General features: G+C 33.4%; 1 protein-coding gene across 1 annotated transcript in view; it reads left to right on the top strand.

Annotated features, from left to right (window-relative positions):
• The window catches only part of LOC131853476 (neurogenic locus Notch protein), a 161,071-nt gene that overhangs the window by 79,252 nt on the left and 56,141 nt on the right, over positions 1–25,678 (top strand). The window contains exon 3 of the mRNA XM_059204371.1: positions 24,628–24,905. Coding sequence (XP_059060354.1) covers positions 24,628–24,905 — 278 coding nt within the window. The remainder of the gene's footprint in view (positions 1–24,627; positions 24,906–25,678) is intronic.

Raw genomic sequence — 25,678 nt, 5'->3', positions numbered from 1 at the left:
ATGTAATAACAGATTTTATTGGTGAGGGAAACTAGTTTAGTGTGGATACAAATTAATCTTAGCAAGATAAATGAAGCGGTTTTATTTATAATGGTGTTTAGAGATTTAGATTTTATTGCGTGATCGTTTCATAATTCCTCATTTGTATATTATAAATAGGCTCCCATTACACTCATTATATATTAAAATATTACATTTTACTGTATTAAATGCATTCACTGATATATAATTTTTAATTAATTATAGTTATTTAAATTATATACAATATATATGAACACTGACATAAAGTTTTTGGGCATTTTGTGGCAATTAAATTATATTATGTTGAATTAATGAGGACTGTAGTACAATCTCTTAAACTAATACAATTAAGTAATACAAATAAATAAACGTAAAATGGCATAGACATATAATCACTTATAAAATAATTAAGTAGACATCTCAATTTCATGTTACCTACTCTTTTGATCATGTAGAAATCAGAAATGAAAAATAGCACATTTTTTTTTTATTAGGGCAGTATAATTATTTTGATCTTAGTATATTCTATGCTACATGCATTTGATGATTCATGTAACATTATTGTACTAACCATTCACTGTGAGATGATACGTAACTGTTTAGCGATATACTATAAATAATTACAGTAGCAGGAGGTGATTTGCATGAGCGAAACATGCTTTTCTTTGATCTTCATGTGACAGATGTGTATTCAGTCATACAAATATAATTAGCCGACAAGTTGTGGTCACATATGATGCAACCACTAGCTATGCAAATTGTCTGCGCGGGCGCAAGACGTAGGTCAACGACCGCCATGTTTGCGCAGCATCACTCGCGACGCGCCCCTATTGGCTCGCCGCGAAATCGATTCGTAACGTGCGCCTGCGCAGATAAGGTCAATGTCGATACGCCTTTGATCTGCTACCGATGTTAATCAGAATTTTAAGATCAATCAGATTATATTTACATACCTATTTGAATTTTTCCCAGAATATGGTAATAGATATTGCCTATTGCTTGCGTGTAGTTCTGAGTGAGGTAATAAAGTTATTTGTGTACCAATTTTAAAGCCGTGTCCATTAAAATCGATAACTCCATCTGATGCCTAAAAGGTGATCGCGCGTCATATTATATTATTATCTTCGATAGCATCTACACGTTACCCGCCCACGACCTCGACATTAGGTGCGCGCGCGCAGTTTGACGCGTCACGCCGCTGCTGCACTTGGATGAAAAGAGAGCGTGAAGGATTTTTTCTTACAATGTGTACAGTTCTTTTTGGATGTTTGTGATTTTCGTTTCATAATCATCGTCATTCTTCTCTTATCTTATTTAATTTCAAATTGCCCTATCTACTGTTTCTTTACTTCAAAATTTTCAATCATTTTGTTCAGCTCCCTTCACTGCTATAACTATCAATTAATTGTAATTATCAGTGTAAAATGAATTCTTTTTATAATAAACGTAATCTCGTTCCAGCTAGATAATATAATAGGCTAATACCTTCCTCTTATGGTGAGCTAACCGTGCTTTGCATTTGAACTTCAATGGAATCTTATGGTGTGGTACCTATACCACAATTATCTTTTATGGGCTTACATGAATTTGAATTTAAATAGTGGCTTTAAAAGAACATACTAATTTGTTTGTAATTACGCTTACCTGTGATTAACTACAGACAGAGTTAACTAGCCGTTAGTTTACTGTTGTGTCTACGCAAATCAATGTGAAAAGTGGCGCAGCACGCCCATGCAAATTGTCTAGTTTGGATTACTGGTATCCCCTACTATTACAATGAAATCATTGTATCATATTTAGTTATCAAAATATTCTATTTTAATAGCAATAGTGTGAGTAAACATTGCAATACTTCTTTTAATCTTCAGAATGATCCTAAACAAGTAGTAATAGTAAGCTGAACGCAGATCTCATCCGGTAGGAGAAGGATTTATCTCATACCGGATGAGATCTGCGTTCAGCGATGGGACATTAATGGTTAGTAAACGGGACAGTAATTGTTATGATGATTTGCATCATTGTTTGTTATCATGATTTGCTTCGATACAAGACAAAATATTGTATTCTGCAGATTATTTTTTAAATTTAAGGCATGTTAAATACCTTCGCTTACAATAAATAGTCTTGGTTTTGTTTTTACGTATCGTATCATATTAAAGCTATTTCTGGCAATAGAATAGGTGTATACATATAAATTGAAAATTAAAATAAAATGGTTTTATACAGATATATGAATACAAATATTTGTATTGCATGAGGATTGGAAATGACATTGTATTGGTGATTATTGTTGTACTCACCTCATGGAATATGGCGTCAGTTTCTTAAAACTAAAATAATGATTTTCCATTTGCAATACTAAGTCCTATTTCTTTCATAGGTTTAGAGCATTTTCGAGTTAGATTTGAACCTGTGGTTACGGTCAGGTCGGAATGGTAGCCTGAGGCGATCAGTATGGACGCCGAGGCCAATCGCAGAGGGAATGTCGGCCGGAGGGGCTCTCATGCGGGTCCCGGCTTTTTCCCACAAACATAGATGCAACTCCGTTATTTCGTTCCTTGTTTTGTTACCGTTCAAATCTATTAGATGAAAATTATACACGTCTATTGTTTCCATGTATATGAACTAGGAATAGAGAACAATCTTACTATCCACTTTATGATAAGTAGTAACCAACTACAATAGAGTCTAATCTGATGTTCCTTCCTCTATATCTACAGTAAAAATTTAAAGCTAATATTATAAAAGATTGTATCTAAATCTATTACTAATTTAGTCCTTAGAAATTAAGTTTTTACCGTAGTATCTATCATTAGCTGAAGTTTTAATATTAGGGAAAGGCTCTTTCGGATATGAAAGCTTATATATTAGTCAGTGGATTTAGGTGTTACGCCTCTGTACCCAGTAATTTTAAGCCTATATCTTGTATTGAAATAGCTTAGATAGATATATGCTGACGTAATTGTCGTTACATATGTGTTGTAGTACTATAGACAGTAGTAAAAGTTTGGTAGAGGTATCTTTGTAGAAGACTATACAATATTGGTTCATAAAGTTTCACTTCTCCTAGGAAGGACATAAAGTGACATAACTAAAATTTAAATAACTTTACAGTAAACCCTTTCGCTTGTGTATCTCACATACATAAAGAGATTGCCTAATTTAGAATATATTAAAACAAATTCAAGTTGTGTCTGAATTCATCAATTTAGCGTCTCGAACACGCTCGTCCTGCGGCAATGGGTGACATGTATTACTCAATTGTTATTTATTTAGAGAACATTTTGGATGTTGGATCAAGTGAGCAACTCTGAGAATAAATCCGTTTTATTTGCATGAGTGGCTCCAATTTTACAAACATTGCATTTAAAGTTCCAATTTCGGTATTATAATCTAAAAAGGCAATGATTGCAACACACTAGAAACGATACTAGTCAATGTCCAAAGTCTGCTATCGCTAACGTTTCCAACTTGCAGCTTTGGAGAATGGCTATAGTATTTGCATATAATGCTCGAGCGCCGCAACCACGACGCGAGATCTGGAGCAAAGATCACAGCCGTCATGTGACCGGGGACTTCATGTATCATACCGATACAATTCAATTCTATTCTGGTTCTTTAACATTTACAGTTACATCTTTAGTGATCACGTTTTTATAGAACATATTATAGAATATCGATGTTACTAATTATATATTCGGCAATTAGGTTTTGAGAATTTTATCTACAAACTTTATATTGTCTATAAAAATATATTGTTACTTAAATTTTTAGAACATTTTAACGTAGCAATAAAATCTTGACATCAGATATATCTCGTAGCGATATCAAATTTATTTTTTATCCGCCGAATTTAATAACGCCAAGTTTCACATACATTGACGACGAATTAGACGAGGTTTATTGACTGTAACCTCATTAAAAACAAAGTTCATATGAGTCACGCCATAGGACATGTTAAATTAGTTACTGCTGTTGCGAAACACGATCCACAATTAGGAAAATATTAGATATGATATGACTGACAAAGGTAACCGTGTACCTAAATAGTGTCTCAAATTGTAGGATCCGAAACTAAACGTGCTCGTTCCAACAGTCTTATTGATCTCAACTATTGTTGATTTGATGTTAGATTAAGCGGCGTCCGTGAATGTTTCCATTTTGATGCTCGTCTGAACTCGCACCCGGATGTCATGTTTCGTTTACATTTTGTTCTCTCGATGCCGCATTCTAAGGAGATCGTGCTTTCCGAGCCATTCTTGGGTGACTTTATGATTGACGGTGTTGCGTTTGATGTAAACGCAATTGTTTTCGGCCATGATTCGTCATGTAGATTTTGATGGGATTCTTTAACGGAGCTACACAGATGTGTATACAAATTGTTTTGTAATATCATTATTTTCTTGATGCAATTACATGTGTTTCCAAACTTAATCGGCGTATTACTTCGCTGGCATTTACAGAAGTTTATTTTTGTTTGGTATAGGTGTTTATTTAGGTCTATTATTTTTTTAAAAGTTATTTAATAATATTATAGTTCTTTTAATGTAACGTTTTTTGTTATTATAGATTTGATAATACACATGCCTCAATTGTGTGTTTCCCCACCGATCAGTATTCAACACACAACCTACGGCGGCCTGTTTATAATCCGGGTGCTGCACGTCTCAATCTAAAAGCAACAATAATTTTGCGAACCCATGGTCTATTGTATTCGCATAACTCGTATGCCCGTTAGTTGAATTAGCAGTGACCTTGTGTCGATACGTTGAACCTTCCAAAACTGAAGTATTAATCACTATAGCGCTCAAAAGAGAGCTAAAAAACTTCGAAAGTGAAGTCGCAGAGATACGAGCCAGTCGCGCTCGTTACTAAGCGTCCATTCGTTTTGTTCGGTGAGCGCCCGAGGCCAATCATGTCTTGCTATAATAAAGGGTTGCACGTCCTTTCGGGCTGGCTTTTAGATTTATGGCCGTGAATGGAGAGCCGCCGCCGCCGACGCGTATACCATACGTTTGTCACACAATTATCACGATGGACCGCGTTTATATGGCTCACAGCAATTACTAAAATGTGCTCCACTATACCATATAGCAACTCTTAGAATTGAATCAGTTACAAGACCGGCGCCAATTGCAATTAGATATCAAACAAAAAAATGTATATTACATATTCATCGCTGTAAGTGCAACATGACAGACTCACGCCCACCTTAATATTTATGATGATCAAGGGCTGCGATATCATCGAACCGAACTGGAAACTCGTTTTGTTCTTGTTGTTATGTACTACGTTTATTGGTATCAGATTTCGATTATGACTGATAAGAATCAATTTATAGACGGTTGTTTGTTATTACTGTTAAACATCGAAGTATCTATTTACTTTAATTTTTGAAAATGGCTCGGCATTTCAATAATGGCAAGTAAATGGGAGAATTTACCTCTTTATCTACATTATTTTATATACAATATATAATATGTAAATATGCAAAACATATCTGACAGCATTCTTTACGTAGGTATCTAAAAAACATTAGTAAATATAATTTAGGTACATTCTTTTGACATGAATTATAATAAATCTAATAATATAATGTTCGCTGCAACAAATATTTTAATTCTCAGGGTGATCAATGTGGGCGTTATCTTATAATTTGCTGAACCTGTTAAAGCGAATGTCATGCCTCAGTGGAATTCTCGCTAACTAGCAGTTAAGAGGTCTTAATAATTACACCCGCTTCGTTTATGTTGAACAGTGCTGGCTGTGTCGATAGTGCAATCTGTTCATCGGACGTAATTAAATTAGCCCGTAAGTAATGGCTGTATTCAACTGTTTTTATACTTTTTCTGAAAAACTACATACATACTACTATAATACTTTTATTTATAAATGAAGCCAATTGTGATATAGATGAAGTTACCAATTAAAAAATACTAAGTACACTGCAGATACATATAAGCTTAATTGATTTGAACTATGTGTGTTTTAGAATACATAGGTCATTAGAAGATACTGTTTCGAGGTGATTTAAGTGACAGCAAAACCTCATAATTCAAATTTCAAGCCTGACAAATTTGTTGTAAAAGCTGCATCGATGTATTGCAAGCGGGGATGCGCGGGCGTTTGCACGTGTGTCTGTAACACGATCCAGACTGCAGATAATAATTTTATATTGCCGACCCCGAACCCTAAATGCCTCGCACAATAGCTTCGGAGGGCATTGAATAGGCACATGTATTTTGTCTCTCTCAATGTTAATGACGCTTTGATACGCCATTAACCCTGTTTTTACATTATAGACGAAACATTTAATAATACAGCGACGATGGAAAATGAAGGTGGGGTCAACAGGTTTCCATGTATTCGCAATATAACTTTCGTTATTGACATTTCATGCAAATAAGATAGTCAAAAATGTTACATAATTTATTGTGGATAATTATTGCTTGTAAAACACTCGCACCGCAAAAACCACTTTAGATGAAGATAACAAAGTTGGATATATACAAACAATTAACTTAAAAGATATTAATTCAAGAAAGCGATTATCCCACGACACTATAGAGGCACTGGTTCTAAGAGCTGCGAACAATGAACCCTTCAACTATGAGAATGCTCCAATAAAGGCGGAATCACAATAAAACTCGCTTCTTATCACTCATTATGTTGGAACACGTTCAGGCCGTTACGTGGTTGTAAACGCTTGATGTCCTGTTCGATGTCTTCTGGCGTTACGGAGTATCTGTTTTTCCCACCGTTGTGGGTAGAAATGGTGGTGTCACTTATGAGGTGAGTATGAATGTTAGAGATTGCCTCTTTAGATGTTTGGTAGATGGTGTTTAAGTTAATCAAATGTTATACGATAGAGCTCAGTGAAATCACGCAAAGTAATGTGAGTGATAGATGAGGGTTGAAGTAACTAAGGACAAATAAAGAACGAATAATTTTCTATTGAGAAATTTTGCTACGAATTGCATATACTTTTAGTACAAAGTCGATATAGTTATAACATTTGCAGAATATATTGACATCTACTATGAATGTCTGTAAATGCGAAGGTAATAATAATAATATTAATAATCTCAGGACAATTCACACAGCGCCAACTTGGGTCTAAGTTAAGCGAGCTAAAGGTTGTGTTATGGGTACTAGATTACTGATACAAATACATAGATATTTTTTTTCGTAAATACGTACATAATATACATAGAAAACACCCAGACCTATACAAACAATCGTACTCATGAATACAAATGTTTGTGCCGTGCGAGGAATCGAACCCGCGACCATCGGACGTAAAGCGGTGTGCTAGACCGCTAGACCACGTCGTCAAAAGGAAGGTATACTAATTATTGAATAAAACTTTGTTACTAAAATGTACACCTAAAATATCTAATTCAGTTATCATAATTTTGAATGAATTATCTTCTTTTGCAATATCGCGCATCTAATACAATAATTCCAAAATTCAGAAAATCCACTCTAAAGATTCAACAATAAAGTCTAATTCCAAAAGTTTAAAATTTTGAGTTAATCCTCTCTTGCATTGGTGTGCGACATATCTTGTAAATCCACATTAAACAAAAGTATCATTGAATTAAAATCATTCTGATTACATTAACTTCATCCACCCGTACATAACCCCGAGTCATTTTGCAATATTCAATACACCAATTGAACGGAGCAATTTGTAGTACTAACGTTATTGTCCCTGTTCACCTTGATGCCGAATTCGTTCTCCAGCATCCACTGACACCGATGGACACATGCGGATGTCGACGTGCGGGCGATCACAGATTAGATACCAGATATAGAGTATTAGCAAATGTTGCGTATTTTGATTGAGCAGATGAATTCTATTTCCAACATCTTTAAATTTAAGTATAATGTAACAGAACGGTAAAGATTAATATTTAAAATAAACTTGAATTAGATAGATAAATAGGTAGATACTAAATGTTGATTCACTAGATAGATATTATTGTATACTATAAGCCCTGGCAGACGTTGTTTTGCCTGAAAATGTAATGACATCTACCGGGTCACATTAAAATTTTCAAACCAATCCAGGAACCCGTTGGGGTAAACGCACAAAATTTAATCAATATCGGTCCCGTCGTTTAGAAGGATTTAGATGACAAGTACACATACATACATATATACAAAAAATCAAGGTGCGAATAACGTTCATAAATTAATTTAAAGTTTCTTTAAATAATGTTGTGTTTCTGTATGAGTCTATTAGATCGAGATTGCTTAGATACTATACTTAAATGTGGCGGTAGTTTGAAATTCGAATTGTAAAAGGACGAGGCTGGACGAGTACATATATTGTATGGATTTGAACATAAAAACGTCAATAAAACGGACATCAAATTCAAATAAACACATTACTTACTCTATGACAGTGCGGAGCGCAAGCTGCGCGCGCGCCTCCTATACCTATATAGGCGTTGTATGCGCAAGTGTGCGTGCGCGCGTGGGAACGGGCGCGGCGCGGACGCGTGCGCCGATTGTGACATGCGCGTATTGTCCATTATTTAACAAATCGGTATTTTTCCTTACCGTTCCTTTTGCTATAATAATACTATTTTTATTCACTGTAAAAATTGTTTTTGGGTAATATTATTTTTTAAATAGACTTTTTACGAAGTTTTCTACCTACTTTAGTCTAAGTTTTCGTCTCACCTATTTCAGATAAGCAACTTCTTTTGTAAGTTTCTGCTGAAGGGTGAGATAAATATTACAGGCATGACATCTTAGTTCTTTTGGAATGTAGATAGGTATTCCACAGATGTCACATGATGACATGATATCCGTGATGCTGTTCATGTATGTACGGTACCACTTACCAACAGGACGATATATTTGTAAGCCATTTCTGTCATATAAAAAATCTTTACCTTTAGTTCTAATGATCATGATTTTACCGACTCTTCCCTTTGTCGACACCAAACCATAACCCTGATTAGGACTCATTAATATTTTCAACATGGAACCTTCTATTACGAGTAGGTGTTCAAAAGACCACCCTGTGATGTCCGGAATATAAATTAAAGATAGTTCAGAGTTTTTATATTAAGTATGAAAAGAATTGTAACCGCTCATCTAAAATTCTAAACTAATGTTATAATGAGGAAAGATTTGACTTTTTTGTTTGTAAATAAAATTGAAACTTTGGAACAGGGATTTTAAAAATTCTATAACTATACATATAACATTTAACAGGCTATATTTTAACTTTCGCATTTATAATTTTTGTACGGATAATACGGGCTTTTTTTTATTAAATTACGCTTTTGTTTTCTGGACTCAAAGCTATGCTGTGTCTTGCGTTTTGTTTTAGATTATAGATTCCAGAACACACTTTTCGAACTTGAGCCGTGAAAAGTGTGTTGTGTAGTTATTGGTTACGGTCTTATGATCATACTTAGGTGAAAGTTCATAAAAATTATGGCAAACCAACAAACAATTACTGCGCGGCCTATGTACTTGATATTTACCATAAACTCCGACCGTGATGTAGATTCATAACCTTTATGTGTCGACTCACGCGCAACATGGCATGCCCGAGTTCCGTTTAGTACAAGATCTGTTATTGTTTGTCCTCGGGCTATATTCGCCTCGCATAGAGTTATGTGAACTTTATTTATATGTACAATATAATTAAACAAAAACAATGTACCTAACTACTTTTTTTGTGTAACTTTAATGTATGAGTTAATCTGAATTGTTATTTCTGTCGTAGCTCTATTTCAATCAATTTAGACCTTTAGACGTGATTGAGTAAGAACTATGGAAATTATCAAACATTGCCAAATTTGCACATACATAATATTAATATGTTTAATTTGGTAAGTTATTAAAAATGTCTTTAACTACCTTACTACTTATCTACTTAAAGACTTACTGCTACATTCGATTCAAATATATCCAGCGAAATATAGGCATCTCTAGTTTTGTTATGTAATATATTGTAATATTCTTTTCATGTTAATAGAATGTCAAACAAGCTAATTTCTTATCTGATGGTAAGTGGTAAGTGTCACGTGTGTGTAGTGAGTAAGTTTTCGTGTATAGAGACACGAACAGCATGTAACTAAGATGTCCTGCGTTTTATCCTGAACCCTAAATATCAATCATGGCACTATAAAGAATTAAATAGGTAGCTAAATGCATAATTTTCCAAACGATACTCTCCAATATATAAAGGGAAACTCGTACGCAATCTATGATCTCATAATCTTGATTGTAGTTAATAATCCGGTCAATAGGTTAAATCAGTTATTTGCATGGCATTGGTAAGGCTAGGTACTAAATCTACAGTTAGTACTATCATTGCTGTGCCCGGTGAGCACTCACGTGCTGTCCCTCTCCTGCGCTACCGTAGACCACGCCTCCTGGCAAATTGCGTCCGTGGTCGGCGCTTGCGCACCTCTCACTCATCCAATCACAAACTTGGCTCTAAATTTAAACGATCTAGATTTCTCTCAAAATCTAGCGGCTTTCTTGATAAATGTTTCAGGTTTATAGGAAAGCAACTCACTATTTGATTGAATTATTAATCACTATCCCGATTTACACTACAAGAAGCGTTAGAATCTAGGCGTGACGAACCAAAAAACAATCAATATATGTCAATATATGCTTCTGTCTAACACCACAGTGACGGAAACACTGATAAAAAATCATAATGAATCTGAGAGACAGCGGTAGGGTCACCCCCTACCACATTGAATTCAAATATACACATAGAAATATCATGGGCATGTCAAATGATGCGTTCATTTGACAATACCTGTGACTATCCCATCTAGGATAAAAGTCGTGAAGGTTTACATGCATTTAATATTTTTGTATTACAAACTTTAATAAGAAAATATCCCAGGCGCACAACTTTATCAATTTTATCATCTACTTTATGTCTCAGGACATTCTCTTAAAATCACAGTAAATCTCTTGCTTTTCTTATTACCTACGTCAATTACTCTGGTCGTGGAGTTCCTTATCGCTCGTGTCTATGGAGTGGTATCTGAACTAGAAGATTTACCGGTAGTGAGGAGTCCGGCTCGAAGGACCAAGATAGCATCCGTAAAGGCTTTGTGTTTATCTTTAATTGTTTAAGTCGTGCTAATTACAGTATTGTTAGGGCGAGTGAATGCGCCTTGTGTTGTTGTACTAAGCAGTAATTGTTTCTTAAACATTGTTTTTATCTATTATCTTATATTTATAAACATTTTTGTAAATGTATGTACAATAACCTTTGTAAATTAGTTTTAGGTATATATCCTAAGGAATGAAATGAAATGATTGGCAAAATGGCCCATAAAATAACTTGTGATGTTTATATTCCAATCTATAATTGCAATTCTGAATATTGAAGTTATAAAGGAAAAAAATATCGTATATAGAAATCTGTTTCTAAAATTGACTAATTACGCATCGCTAAAACTACTGTCAGAAAGTTAGAAATTGGAATATAAGTTTATTTTATAACAGTAGCAATTATGAAAGGATATTCGAACATTTAAAATTAACGATACCTCTCATCCAAAACTGCGGTCAACAACTAGTATATATAGATAATTACCTTATAAGAGTTTGTTAAGACTTTTTAGACTCATTAGTATATTTATTTAATTATGCACTTTAATACACCAGATATAGAAAATAATTATTTTAAAGAATTTAAAGAAACTAGAAGAAAAGAGCATCTTAAACTATAATAACGATAATAAAATTATTTATTGAGCACTGCATAAAGTCATTATGAATTGAAAACTCGCATAAATGTCTTACAGCAAGAGGCGGCCTCATCGCTTTTCCTGTTCAGTGAATGCTCCCTATTTTGTAGTTTTAACTTTACATTTCTATGAAAACTTATAATAAATATGACGTTTGTATAAATTTGCATACAAAGCCTGGAAACTAAAACAGAAGCAGTGGATAGGAATTTATTGAACAGGACAATACGGATGAGATGCGTCTGCGCATAGATGAAGGATGGCCGATGGACCAGCTACCGAGTCATGTTTCACGACTTAACTTTTATTTCCTTGCCAACATTATATATTTATTTAATATATTACGATTTTCTATAGTAATTGTGCTATAGTGTTTTAACAAATTAATTTTTGGTTGATATTTTGTAGGGATTCTCAAATGTTATATTTCTGAATTTGAAATTTAGAGTTGTTAAATAATAGTGAAATATTAATTGTAATAGTATAGTCAGACGGCTATAGTGGTCTAGCGGTTTGGCACACTGTCTTATATTTTATAAGCGCGGGTTCGATACCATGTTATACATAAAAAACACCCAGACAGATACAAACAATAATGCTAATGAATACAAATGTTTGTTCCGTGCGAGGAATCAAACCCGCTACCATCAGTAGGAAGCTGGTGTTCTAATCCGCTAATCCACCGAGGCCGTTCAAATAGAAATGTACACTTTAGTATTTATAACACTAGTATGGAATAGTGGTCACTTATGTGACATAACATCAAACCATAACAAAAACAGGAAGCGTACTATAAGTGCCGACTCTTCGGTAAATGGCTACTTTTTTAACATAGCTCCTTTAAGGGTCATATAACTGTGCGATGTCGATGCTCGAGCTAGTACTGCTAATTATAGGAACGGAACTGGTTTAGACGTGTCTAAGCTGTTCTGTGAAAAATAACAACCTAATTACAGGATACTAGCTGGTGCCCGTGACTTCGTCTGATTTTATTTTAATGGGTGCTTGACTTATGTCCATCCGGGTGATATTTAGTATCTAGAATTTTATTTAGTATCTAGGTTTTGACATTTTTTTTTGTTTGCACCAGTTATTACCCACTCAGTACCACATATCCCACTGTTTTAGGTTGACTGGAAGAGATCTCTTCTAGGGATAAGTCCACCTTTGCTCACATTGTCTCTAAATTATAATATCTTTGTATTATCTGTGCAATAAAGAATATATATAACATGATATATCATAAATGTCAATTCCCCTGTTTAATACTAAAAATATATGAATACACAGATGTAGTTTCGCTTTTATAATATTAGCAGTGGCACTCAATGAGGAAATAGCCATTATTATTGCTAAAAGTTGCATATAGATGGCGTGATTGGTATCGATGGAATTCTTCATAGTTTTGCAAACGTTTTAAAAAACAAAACTGTGTTTTCAAAATAGTTTAATCCATTTTTAAAAAAATATATATACATGTTAAAATGAAATAATGCGTTTAGAAAAGTAATTTTCATATATTTACTCATTTTGTTATTTTCCAGTACTTAATTACACTTTAATCAGTGCTAATACGGGGCTCAATGTTTTCAAAATGCTTTCATAGATGGCATTGTCGTCATTTGTATCGCCTAATTAAATGTCTTTTTTATATTTTCCAATAATAAGCACTTAATATATTATTATTGTAAATTAAACATATAAAAAAAGTTTAAGTAAATTAAAAATAGCCGAACAAGCAAATAATACTATTTCCAATAATACTTATGTATGAAGTGTTGTCATATTAAAAATAAATACATGTATTATCGATTTTTTTGAATAATCGATAACAGGATTTTATTACAGCGCATTATTCGATGATGCTTTTAATGAGTCGTTGTGAACAGTAAATTTTCATTATTTTGTATTAAGTATAGCAGTATTCCGTTTCAAAGAACGGAATATAGTAGTACATTATTATTGTAGTTGGTTATTTACATTTGTACTGAAAAATCGATTACATAATAATTTAAAATATCGAGTACGAATCGTAGCTGTCTTCGAATACTGGCAACTGGTAAGATTAAAATAGTTTTAAAAAAAGAGAGAAATCGACCCTAACTCGAATACCATAAAGTTTATTTTCCTTTCTCATTAATATCATAGCGCGCGTTTTTAACTTGCGTATGACTCTGTGGTATGATGTTTAACGTGTATTGTTATTGTACGGTGCATACATTTCAAAAATTATATTTTAATGTAGGTACAAACATTTCTTTCATACATTTCATACATGTCAAAAATTATCTTTTAATGTAGGTACATACATTTCTTTCATACATTTCATACATGTCAAAAATATCTTTTAATGTAGGTACATACATTTATTTCATACATTTCATACATTTCAAAAATGAACTTTTATGTAGGTACATACATTGTTTTCATACATCTCATACATTTCAAAAATTATATTTTAATGTACATACATTTCTTTCATACATTTCATACATTTCAAAAATGAACTTTTTATGTAGGTACATACATTTCTTTCATACATTTCATACATTTCAAAAATTTCATACAATACATTACTTTCATACATTTCAAAAATTATATTTTAATGTAGGTACATACATTTCTTTCATACATTTCATACATGTCAAAAATTATCTTTTAATGTAGGTACATACATTTCTTTCATACATTTCATACATGTCAAAAATTATCTTTTAATGTAGGTACATACATTTCTTTCATACATTTCATACATTTCAAAAATGAACTTTTTATGTAGGTACATACATTGTTTTCATATACATTTCAAAAATTATATTTTAATGTAGGTACATACATTTCTTTCATACATTTCATACATTTCAAAAATGAACTTTTTATGTAGGTACATACATTTCTTTCATACATTTCATACATGTCAAAAATTATCTTTTAATGTAGGTCCTTACATTTCATACATTTCAAAAATTTCATACAATACATATACATTTCAAAAATTATCTTTTAATGTAGGTGCATACATTTCACACATTTCAAAAATTTCATACAATACGTTTCTTTCATACATTTCAAAAAGTATTTTTTAATGTAGGTACATAACACCCCATGACAGACCCCTTATATTTGGAAGAAACTTAAAAATAATGCCAAAAATATTAGATGAATATATTTTTAATACGAATATTGTTTTATTTTTGTTCATCAACTTTATCCCTCACTAACAATACTAGTAGTAGTACATAACCTGGTTTATACCGCTAAAGATATTGAAAGATATACGAGTAATTCAGAATGTTATCAAGTTCAAAATAAGCACACATTACTTGCTTAGATAACAGAGTAATATTACTAGTAATAAAAACATTTGTAATACCCATATGTATACTACGTATGTATAGTAAGTACTTACGCTGCGGCGCCGTGAACTCGTCTAAGTACTTCATCTACTGCGCGGTATTTTAGCGCCTCTCGTGTTTCCAGAAAGAACGGACGATATAGTAAAAATGAGTGTCCCAGTGATATCATTATAATATTTTCTCGTTAAATTTTATTGTAATATACACAATTTCGCACTAAATAACGTGTTACCCCGTTACACATTTCTAATAATGAAAAACCTAGACCGACCCTGTTCACTTAATCTTACAAGATCTGACTTTAAAAATTACGATATCCTCCTATATCCTTTCATTTCCCCTTTCAATACTTTTTAATTTAAATCTGTCTACCAAATTTCAATTAAATCAGTTCAGTAGTTTTGTCGTGAAAGCGAGACAAACAGACAGACTGAGTTTTTACATTTATAATATTTGTAAGAATATCGCTATTAAAAATAGGGGTTGGTGAAAGATTTTAGGCGTGTATGTATTTTCAATGTAACATTATAAATAAATAAAAAATTGTCCATAATAAAAAAAATATTTTTTCGGGACCCCTAACTTAGGGGTATAAAAAATAGATAACAACCCTACCTCAGACCTGGGAAGTATACATATCAAATTTCATCAAAATGTGGGAGAAATATGGCAACTAACACTGTGATACAAAATTTATATATAAGATATAGCGGAATTCTCATTAGGGAAAAGAGGGGTACATCGTAGAATACATGAGGTATATACCAGTAAATTAATTGTAGCTAAAATCAGTCAGTACGAGTATAAATGTATCAAAATCAGGCTATACGTATAGCGCAGACGCGTTACAACATATCAAAAAAAATAGGCATGGAATGTAAAATAAACCATAACACAATAGGTATATACATTGGCACATAAGCCATATCTGCAGAGTGTCGGCTAACGATATTATACCTACACATTTACATTGAATCTTGAATCGTCCCTAATGAGGTACACGATACAGTTACCTACATATCTATTATATACATATCTTTGCAAAACAGATGTCATGTAGACTGAATTCACTGCCATCTATTTTCATGCTTTGTTACTAAGCACCCACTAGTAATCCGAACTGCTTCAGATCTAGCGACATCTAGCGGCTACGGTGGCGAAATAAAATATTAAAGGAACCATTTTCTTGTATGGGATGGGGTATCTGTATGTAATATTATGTTATCTGTGATATTAGTATATGTGGCGAGAGTGTCTTTAAAATTATTACGAAAAAATATATATTTCCTTATTTATATATTCTCTTATAACACAGGCTCTGCTTAGCTTGGGACTAGATGTCGCTGTATAATTTGTCCAGGGTTATTATTATTGCTTGGTGGCTGAAGTGCTGAGGTACCCACGCAGAAGATTTTTTACAAAGCTTCTTTTGGCTTCGCATTGAAGCCTTTTCTATTTGTCTCCTTAAGCAAACGAGCTAACAAAGTGATGCGGCGTGATGATACGTTTAGCGCTACACGGCGCGGCGCATGCTAGGCGCACACGCAGCCCGTCAGCGCGCGTTTCGCATCAGATAGCCGGCGACATGCGCCTGCGCACTTCCAAGAGCGTTCCACGCAGGGGTGCAATCCTCATGAATATTCTGGTAGAAATACGAGTTTATTAGCCGTCGATACGAGGACATTTTAGAATAAGGTAGTACGATATTTTGACGTACGAAAATCGGTCAAAAATTAAAGCTAGAGAGGATAAGTGTTTTTAGGTTGGCAACCCTGATACTACGCTAAGAATGTTTGTCATATGACACTGATAAGGTAGTATGATATTTTGATTTTGGTCAAAAATCGGTCAAAGTTCTAAGATGTTTGAAATTGGACCCCCAAAATTAAGTCAATATACAAGATTTTCTTAGATGTTTCCTTCTTCCTACAAGGATGAGTGTTCTTAGGTTGGCAACCCTGGTACCATGCTAAGAATGTTTGTCATGTGACGCTGCGCCTGCGTCATGGCTTTAATTTATTTCGTTCATTTGAATGCTAAGGTATTCCATTCTGTATGTTCGGCTGTTAAGAATTGGAATGCTATTTATTTGCTATTTTATCCGCTGGAAGAATATTAAAAATGTTAGTACATATTATCATACTAGAATAGTACGAAAATAATATAACATGAAAACTATTAAGATGTACTCGTTCACTACCTGCTACACATATAGATATAGTGTTAAATATAATTGTATTTTTTTATTTTACAAATGTAAGAATATTATGTGGCGCAAATTTTTGTGATAATAAATAAATAAAAAGAAATAAAAAAAATACGAAAGTACAACAAAATAACTACTAGATTAAACCTTTTGACTCAGTACTTAAGTGATTTATATTATATTGTTTAATTCCTCTACCATTGGTTTGTATGAGAGCACAAATATTCCATCCGGAAACCTGACCACCGTTACTGGAAGCATTTTGTACTTGACTATTAGTGATCAAAATTCCGACCGTTATTGGATCTACACCCATTAAATTATTAAAATTATGCTTATTAATTGCTAAATGTGAAGCTTAAAATGATATAACTAAAAGTATTGTAGATCTCCTAGGCCTGCTTAGGCTCATCCTATCACTAATCAACCTAGTGGACAACCACTCGAATTTATATGTATTATTAGTAAAAATCACCTTGCCACGTTTTATTTTTATTGAATTTCAATAATGGAACAAACGAAGACGTGTAAAAACGAATATGTCTGCCCATAAACGATATTATTTACCATCTACTCGCTGCTCTTCTGTTTACCCATGGTATTTACGATACACCATGTATGCTCATGGTGGTTGAAACACTGCCGAAACATCGTAGTTTATTGAGTATAAAAATAAATCGTTGCAAGATCCCGTGATTTTTAATAATTATACGTAGTATAAATATTGACTGCGTCAAAATTAAAACACTCAAAATTATATTAAAAATATATATATTGTGGTGTCCAATAAATATTATTAACACCTACAAAAATTATCATAATAAAAATGCATTTTTTATACCATCATATATATACCTGTTTATATTTCTAGCTTTTATTCGTTAAAAAGCAAACACTGTTATTAGATGTTCGATAAACTCGATAGGAATTTATAGCGCTCTCTATAATGAAGATTTAGCTCATAGAAAACTGTTGTAAATCCTGGAACAAAGGCTCTGTGCGACGGCGTATAATTTTGTGAGATAATCTGCGCGCGCGCAGGTAGCCAACTCATCTTTTTGCAGTGTTGACGTCGCTTCGTTACTTACTACGAATAACAGGTTTATAGATAATTAATAACAAGGCAGAAATTTTCAAGCTCGCAAGTTATATTACCTTTATAACTTTATATCATAATTGTAATCAATATAGTCTTTAACATTTAGTTTAATTTGTATATAATCATTATATTGATACGCGAAGCCAATACTTTGTATTCTTTTTACGAAAATTGCGCGGCCGGAGGATTTCACACACTTATAGTTTATGTAGAGATGATTTGCAGAATGCTAATATTTTTTTATTTAGGCCTAAAATATATTAATTCAATAAAAATAATAATGAACACAAATATTAGTATAATGTGAGGATTGAAACCCGCGATCATTAGAGGTAGTGTAGACCCGCTATATTACCGTGGCTGTTAAAATTAAATATATATTAGTAAATAATAGCATCTTATAAACAGTTGAAGTCAGTAAAACATATAGTTTCAAGTCTGAAAAGCTTATTATAGAAGAATAGAATCACTTTTACTTCTGAAAACTTAACATTTATCTATTACCCAATCTACATAATTGATAGCAAGTTAGCATATCCAGTTCTCTATATATATGCAAATCTGCAACTACCCCTGGTTGCAACGGAGGTCAGAGCGTGGGCGAAGCGTAGAACAAGGTATAGTCATACACCCACGCCACTTCACTATATGCGAGTTCGCTTCAAGTTGAATGTCAAAGATACTGAATGAATAGCAAATAAATACAAAAATGATATGAAAGACAACGGCTGTATGGGCTTTAGCTCTTTGCCTTTCCTATAAGGATAAATAAAACTACAAAAAAATGGCGGTTATTTCTCCCGCCAAGTAGCTTGCTTTGTGAGGATGAAATATGACAGTAAGACTACAGAGAGAGGAGGCATGGCATTTTGGTCCTTAGAAATAGTGTTGCCTATAATAATAATAATAAGCCATACAGATATGATGTAATTACAGAAAAAAATTAATAATACTGAACTCTCTTTAATTGCTGTAGTTACTTGCTACACAAAATACTGAAAGGGTGATAAAAAACATGATCAGCATAAGGGGTCGTAAGTGTTATATATAATACTAGCTTTTGCTCGCGGCTTCGCTTGCGTTAATTTATCCCTTAGGGGTGGAATTTATCAAAATCCTTTCTTAGGGGATGCCTTCGTCATAGTAGCTTTATGCTTGCAATGTCTCAGCCCGATCGGTTTAAAATTGACAGTTTCATACAAACTTTCATCCCCTAATTTATGCCTTTGTGGGTAGAATTAATCAAAATCCTTTCTTAGCGGATGCCTACGTCATAACATCTACCTGCATGCCAAATATCAGCCCGATCCGTCCAGTGGTTTGGGCTATGCGTTGATAGATCACTATGTCAGTCACTTTTGAGTTATATATATTTAGATAAATGATACTGACTTGGCTGGTGATGAAATAGTCCACCTGTTTGCTCCAACAGTATATGCCGCTGGGGAATGTATAGGATGAATATAAAGTTAGCCCGTCGTAGCGAATTTACCAGCAATTAACCACGATGGTTTTCAAGACAACCGGGCAGAGGTCAACCTGGCGTTGCTAATAATTGGAGGGAAGGGAATTGTTAGTAATGGCATCTAGTGTCCCCATTGCTAGCAATGTTCCATGTAAGGTTGACCTCCATGCGGTTCCTCCTGGAAACCATCATGTTAAATTCCTGGAGAAATTGTCACGATGTGCTAACTGACCTGTCCTCATACACCTTTTATCATTCTCCACTCGCGCATCGCCAGCGTATACCGTTAGCGCAGGAGACTGCACTATTCCATTATCATCCCTTAAAAAATACACATTACCAACAATCCCTCATGCATCAGGGTTACCTCGGGTATCTATAAATGAATAAATAATTGACGTGGTCCTGTTCATATACAGATAAAATTTGGTATTTTCAATCAGGTGGCCCATCGACTTTTTTGCTATTGCAATAATTTAAAAATTATAATCTGCAGCTTGTATTTGGCTATATATCTACTTTTGTAGCATAAAAAATCTATAATACAAAAAATGATTTACCTTTTTCATAAATATTTATATTCATGTCTCAATTTAAATTTGATTTATATTCAATGTTAACCCGCCTAAAAGTGTTGATTTTATAACATATAAAAACGACGATTTCCATAAAAGTTATACAAATATATTCATGGAAATATTGGTCCTAAATTTTAATGTACCATACAGTTGCTGCAAAGCAAATAATAATATTTAAAAGTAATCAATAGAGGTACATTTACATATTGATATTTAAAAATAAATCGAATACATTACATTCGACGTACGTCTGTAGTCTCTGGAGTTATAAATTTTAATCTCAAAGCACTCCCAAGTAGCCAAAGAATGTTTATGTTAAACAAAGTTTACAATATGAGACGTGTTTACTCAAATTACACATCGATGCGATATCCATATCATTTTTCAAATGAATAACTTTAGTCCATGAATAAACATGTTTGGATATTGTGTTATTTTCCCACAGAGACACCTATAGTGTTTACTATCAAACTTTAATAATAAATGGGATTGAACTTCATTAGCTTTTGTATTAACATACGCGTGGGTGGTAACAGCAATTAGACTCGGGTATTAGATTTAAAGCAACGATTGGCTATTATCTTAGAACAAATCAAACAAATCTAAAATGTCTTTATTCGTGTAGGTAGGTCTAATTACAGACACTTATGATAAGTTAAATCTACCATCAGTTTAGAATATCGTATCGAGTCAAGAAGAACACAAACAGGGATAATAAACTGAGCTCAGTAATAATGTAAGGCAATTTACACAGCGCCATCTAGTCCCAAGCTAAGCAGAGCTTGTGTTATTGCTACTAGATAAGTGATATAAATACATTTCTTTGTAAATACGTACATAATATACATATAAAATAACCAGACCGATGCAAACAATTGTACTCATGAATACAAATGTTCGTACAGTGCGAGGAATCGAACTAGCGATGGATGCTTTACAGCTATACAATCGAGACAATTAAATGAGATTGTACAAGATTACAAAAATACAGAATCCTGTTTAAATGAAGTTGGAGAAAATATGGTGACTGTAAAAGATACATCTTTGTCAGTTTGTGTGTGTTGCATTTCAGCCGGCAAGCAGCTTACTTTTTAAACTGTGTTTCTGTTGATCAGATCAGTAGGTATACGAAGGCATAAGATAAATAGGTCCTCCGAATGGCAACTAATTAGTAGTATCACGGGTCTCACATGATAACGTGATAGTCGTAATGCTATTCAAGTAATAAGCGACTGATATGATGTCCGTAGTGCTGTTCAGACATATAGGCATTACCAATTACCATATTGTGCTTGTCATTCTAATAACATAAAAAAATAAGATTACAAGCGTTGATATTATTATTTTCTCATTAAAAAATGCCTATTATAGGTCAGATTTATCATTTTGTGACTCATAGTTAATCAATAATTGCAATCATTATTCCGTCTCAACAGTTTTGAAGGCTGTTGGGTCTTGATTGTCAGCCTTTAGTTGATTAATTACCATTACCAGCTTATTGCGCATTGGGTTTGTTACTACTAGTTGTATCACACGACGCTGTCCATGCAATATACGACCTATGTTTATCGATGATGCAATTTAGCTATCAAAAGTTGAAAGAAATTTAAAAATTCCTCAAGTTTTTGTAGTTTATTATGAGAAATTATTCGGATTAGTACCAATTACTGAATTTCACCATCGCACTACTCGCCGGAAATTGATCATCTGGATGAATGGCGGTCATCCACCATGTGTGTTTCCAGAAACTTTTTGCCATTCACAACGACATTGTTGAATCACCTTCTAGTAATGGTATTTCCGAACTGATGCGATATTGAAATCTTTAAGAAAAGAGCTTATTCCTTCTTAAACAGCCGGAAACGCACTTGCAATTCTCCTGGTATTGCGGGTACTCATGACCGATGGTAATCACTTACCATCGTTGCTTTTATGATATAAAAAAACAAACCTAAATAAACATCTTTCCTCTACATGATACGTATATAGATTATTTTGAAGTTTATTATTTTTTATTTGATTTTATTCAAGCATATTAATAATTTTCTTCAATATAAATGGTAAACAGCTTTATACAAAGATTTTCTAAATATCCTAAGGTAACCAATTCAAAGACAAGAGTGGCTGCGCGAGCGCATGTCACATACTCGTGGTCGAGACATATCTGCGTTATTTATTGTCTGCGTCCGGCGGCGCGGCCGCACGATTGTGTTCACCTACGAGCGCCCTAACTTATTGGGTACCAGGATACCAGGATGTATGCAATGTTTATAATTATTTTCTATTCCATTTTAATTTATATTGTATTTCGAAGCTACTTTTCCTAGATTCAGCGACGATTTTTCATTCTTTGCTGAATTTGAATTCTGAACGCGGGGTGGTTTTTAATTTGACTGTGGTATTATGATTTAAAAGAGAGAAAATAGTTTTATGTGTATGAAACACATAAAACACGACAAAAATAATATATTAAATACAATTTGGATAATTAATTGTGGTACCAAATAACCGCTCAGCATATATGCCGTGACGAGGTACCACGACGCTGGTATTCTGAGGATATGTTTTATAAGTATATGATACGTATAAATAAATCTACGAGCGTAAAATGTAAAAGTGTATAAAATATAGTATACATAACTGGATATATTATGATTTTCTGCTATTAAGTAGTTTACATTCAAATATGTAGAACTGTTTAAAAGTATACGCAAGTTTCCTTCATAATCTTCTTGGCTGATCCCCGTTATCGCAACTTTTGTCTTTTTTTTTTAAATAGAAATTGTTCTTCCTCGTAATACTTATATCTTCATATTTCATTTTATTGAGATCTATTCAGCCGTTTTGCTATGAAAATGTAACAATCAAATATACGCCCTTTCTAATGCATAATATTAGTATTCTAAGGATTATATTGTTTTTATTTAGTCATCTAATACAAAAGTATCATTTACATATTGAATAGTCGTATATGTTCATGTAACCATTTACGTTGTTCGAATGTGCTCTAGAGATTTTGTATTGTTCGCTGAATTATATGCTAAGTCACAAGGAGCTATTGTATGGAGTTGGCGACCGCCAACAAAGTAACACGATGGTATAAGTTTAATAAAGTGAGCTAGCTTTGAATAGAATATTCTAGCACAATCTAGTTTGGTTTTAGAGACCACCAAGTAACTGGATTTGTTTGTGTAACTATTTATTTATGTTAGTTTATTAGAATCACAATTATATAATTATTTACAGCATTATTGCTCTAGCATTGTCTCTGTAAATTGTTGTTTGTTTATTATTTTATTATAGTTATAGGTATGTATTAGGAGGGCCAATAAATTCTATTCTATAAAATAATACAGTAAAAACATACCATACATTATTTTTATCCTATCTATATCCTTTCCTTTCAAGTATAGTAGTAATTACATTACACTTTTACAACATTTCACTGTTGTGTTAATTACGTATTCCCATATACAGGTTAGACGTAAGACCTGTATTAGTATTTTGAAAACTGAAAAATGTACCCATAAAGTTTGGAATAGTAAATATCTTCTGATAGCTCTGTCACCTAAGAATTTGGTATGAAAACTTGATATTTTGTTTTACTGATACTTTGTTCCGTGCAGTTCATTTTTAAATGGTTTTTAGCTTGGTATAGCAACGTACGTCTGTAGTTAGAAATAAAATTCAAGACCACAAATATAAACAAAGAAACATAATTTTAGTTCAGTTTATTCAAAATTTCAATTATTAACGCAATATTAAATCATTTAACTATTAACAATGCCCATAATTTTGATACGCGTTTCAAAAAAAATTATATAGGACGTTGTAGTGAATGCAACTTTTGACATACCCACATTTGGCTGAGAATATTTAAATCAACGTGGGCGATGGTAAACGGGGCGAGCCTTCCGCCGTGTCTCGGACTTGAAATATTATTAGATAGATTTGACTTAATGCATTTTAATTTTAAACGTTAATTACAACATCTTTATATGTCACGTGGGATAATGATTCATTACCCTGTTTTAAATTCTAAAAAAAAACCTGTGTCAAATTACAAATTTCTTCTAAAAATCGTATACGGTAGGGATTTAATCGATAATAACTTTTGTAATATTTTATCTTAAAGTTTATTTTCTTTTGTTACAGTTGCACGTCCCGATATGCCGGCGAATTCTGTCAGCACCTCAACCCCTGCCACAGTGAATCAAGTCCGCGGTGTCAGAACGGTGGATCGTGTAGGGTGCGCCCTGGTGCTGGCGGTGGACCTCCGTCCTTCGCCTGTGACTGCCCCTTGGGGTTCAGTGCATCTCTGTGCGAGATAAGAGTACCTGCGGCTTGTGACTCCGCGCCATGCCTCAACGGAGCCACTTGCCGGCTGACGTCACTTGACACGTATGAGTGCGACTGCCCTCCCGGTTACACAGGTTAGTTTTTTGCTCTTTTTACATAGTTTGTACCATACATAAAGTCTGCGTGATTCCTATAACTTACCTAATTAATGAGGAGGTTTTTGAGATAACTTGACGGAATTCTATAAAAAATAATCCACGCTTTTCTTAAAGTCAAATGATACCTGTTTGCCAAATTTCATAATGATTGAATAATTCAACCAACCAACTAAATAAACAAACATCGCCTTTGTAATGTTAGTATTGATTTCCTTCTAATGAATCTTTGTAATATTAGTAGTGATTTTTTGAGAGAGTTCTTTGATGAGAGTACATGCTTTATGCAAAGTTGCTAACCATTTTATCCCATTTGCAATTGCAACTAATTATAATATTGTTACATTGAGTAACTCGGTAACGGTTCCTATAATGAAGGAAACACAAGTATAATGACATAGTTAGCATCGCAAATTACTACATGCAAGTCACTACACTGTTCAATAGTCTACAGTCATACCATTTCATTCATTAGATGAAGTGGCGCTGCAAACAAAAGTGTTTAATTGTAATTAATTACTTCATCTACGAGTACGTTGACAGCTTCCAAATGGAGGTCGATTAATTCAATACCAGCAAATGCTCGTGGCTATCTACGTACACCACACGTTGAGTCGAAATTATCAAAATTAGCTGATGCTACTACAAATATTATTATATATAACAGTATAGCTGCTATAGTCTCTTTTTCTCTACTTACCTACTTCTTTTAAACAAAGTATCAAATTTTGGATATAAATAGATATGGTTCT

The sequence above is a fragment of the Achroia grisella genome, unplaced genomic scaffold, assembly GCF_030625045.1.
Source record: "Achroia grisella isolate CSIRO2021 unplaced genomic scaffold, CSIRO_AGI_Agris_v1 utg902, whole genome shotgun sequence".
NCBI lineage: Eukaryota > Metazoa > Arthropoda > Insecta > Lepidoptera > Pyralidae > Achroia > Achroia grisella.
The sequence above is the reverse complement of the archived record's forward strand: the minus strand, read 5'-3'. Positions and strand labels throughout refer to the sequence as shown.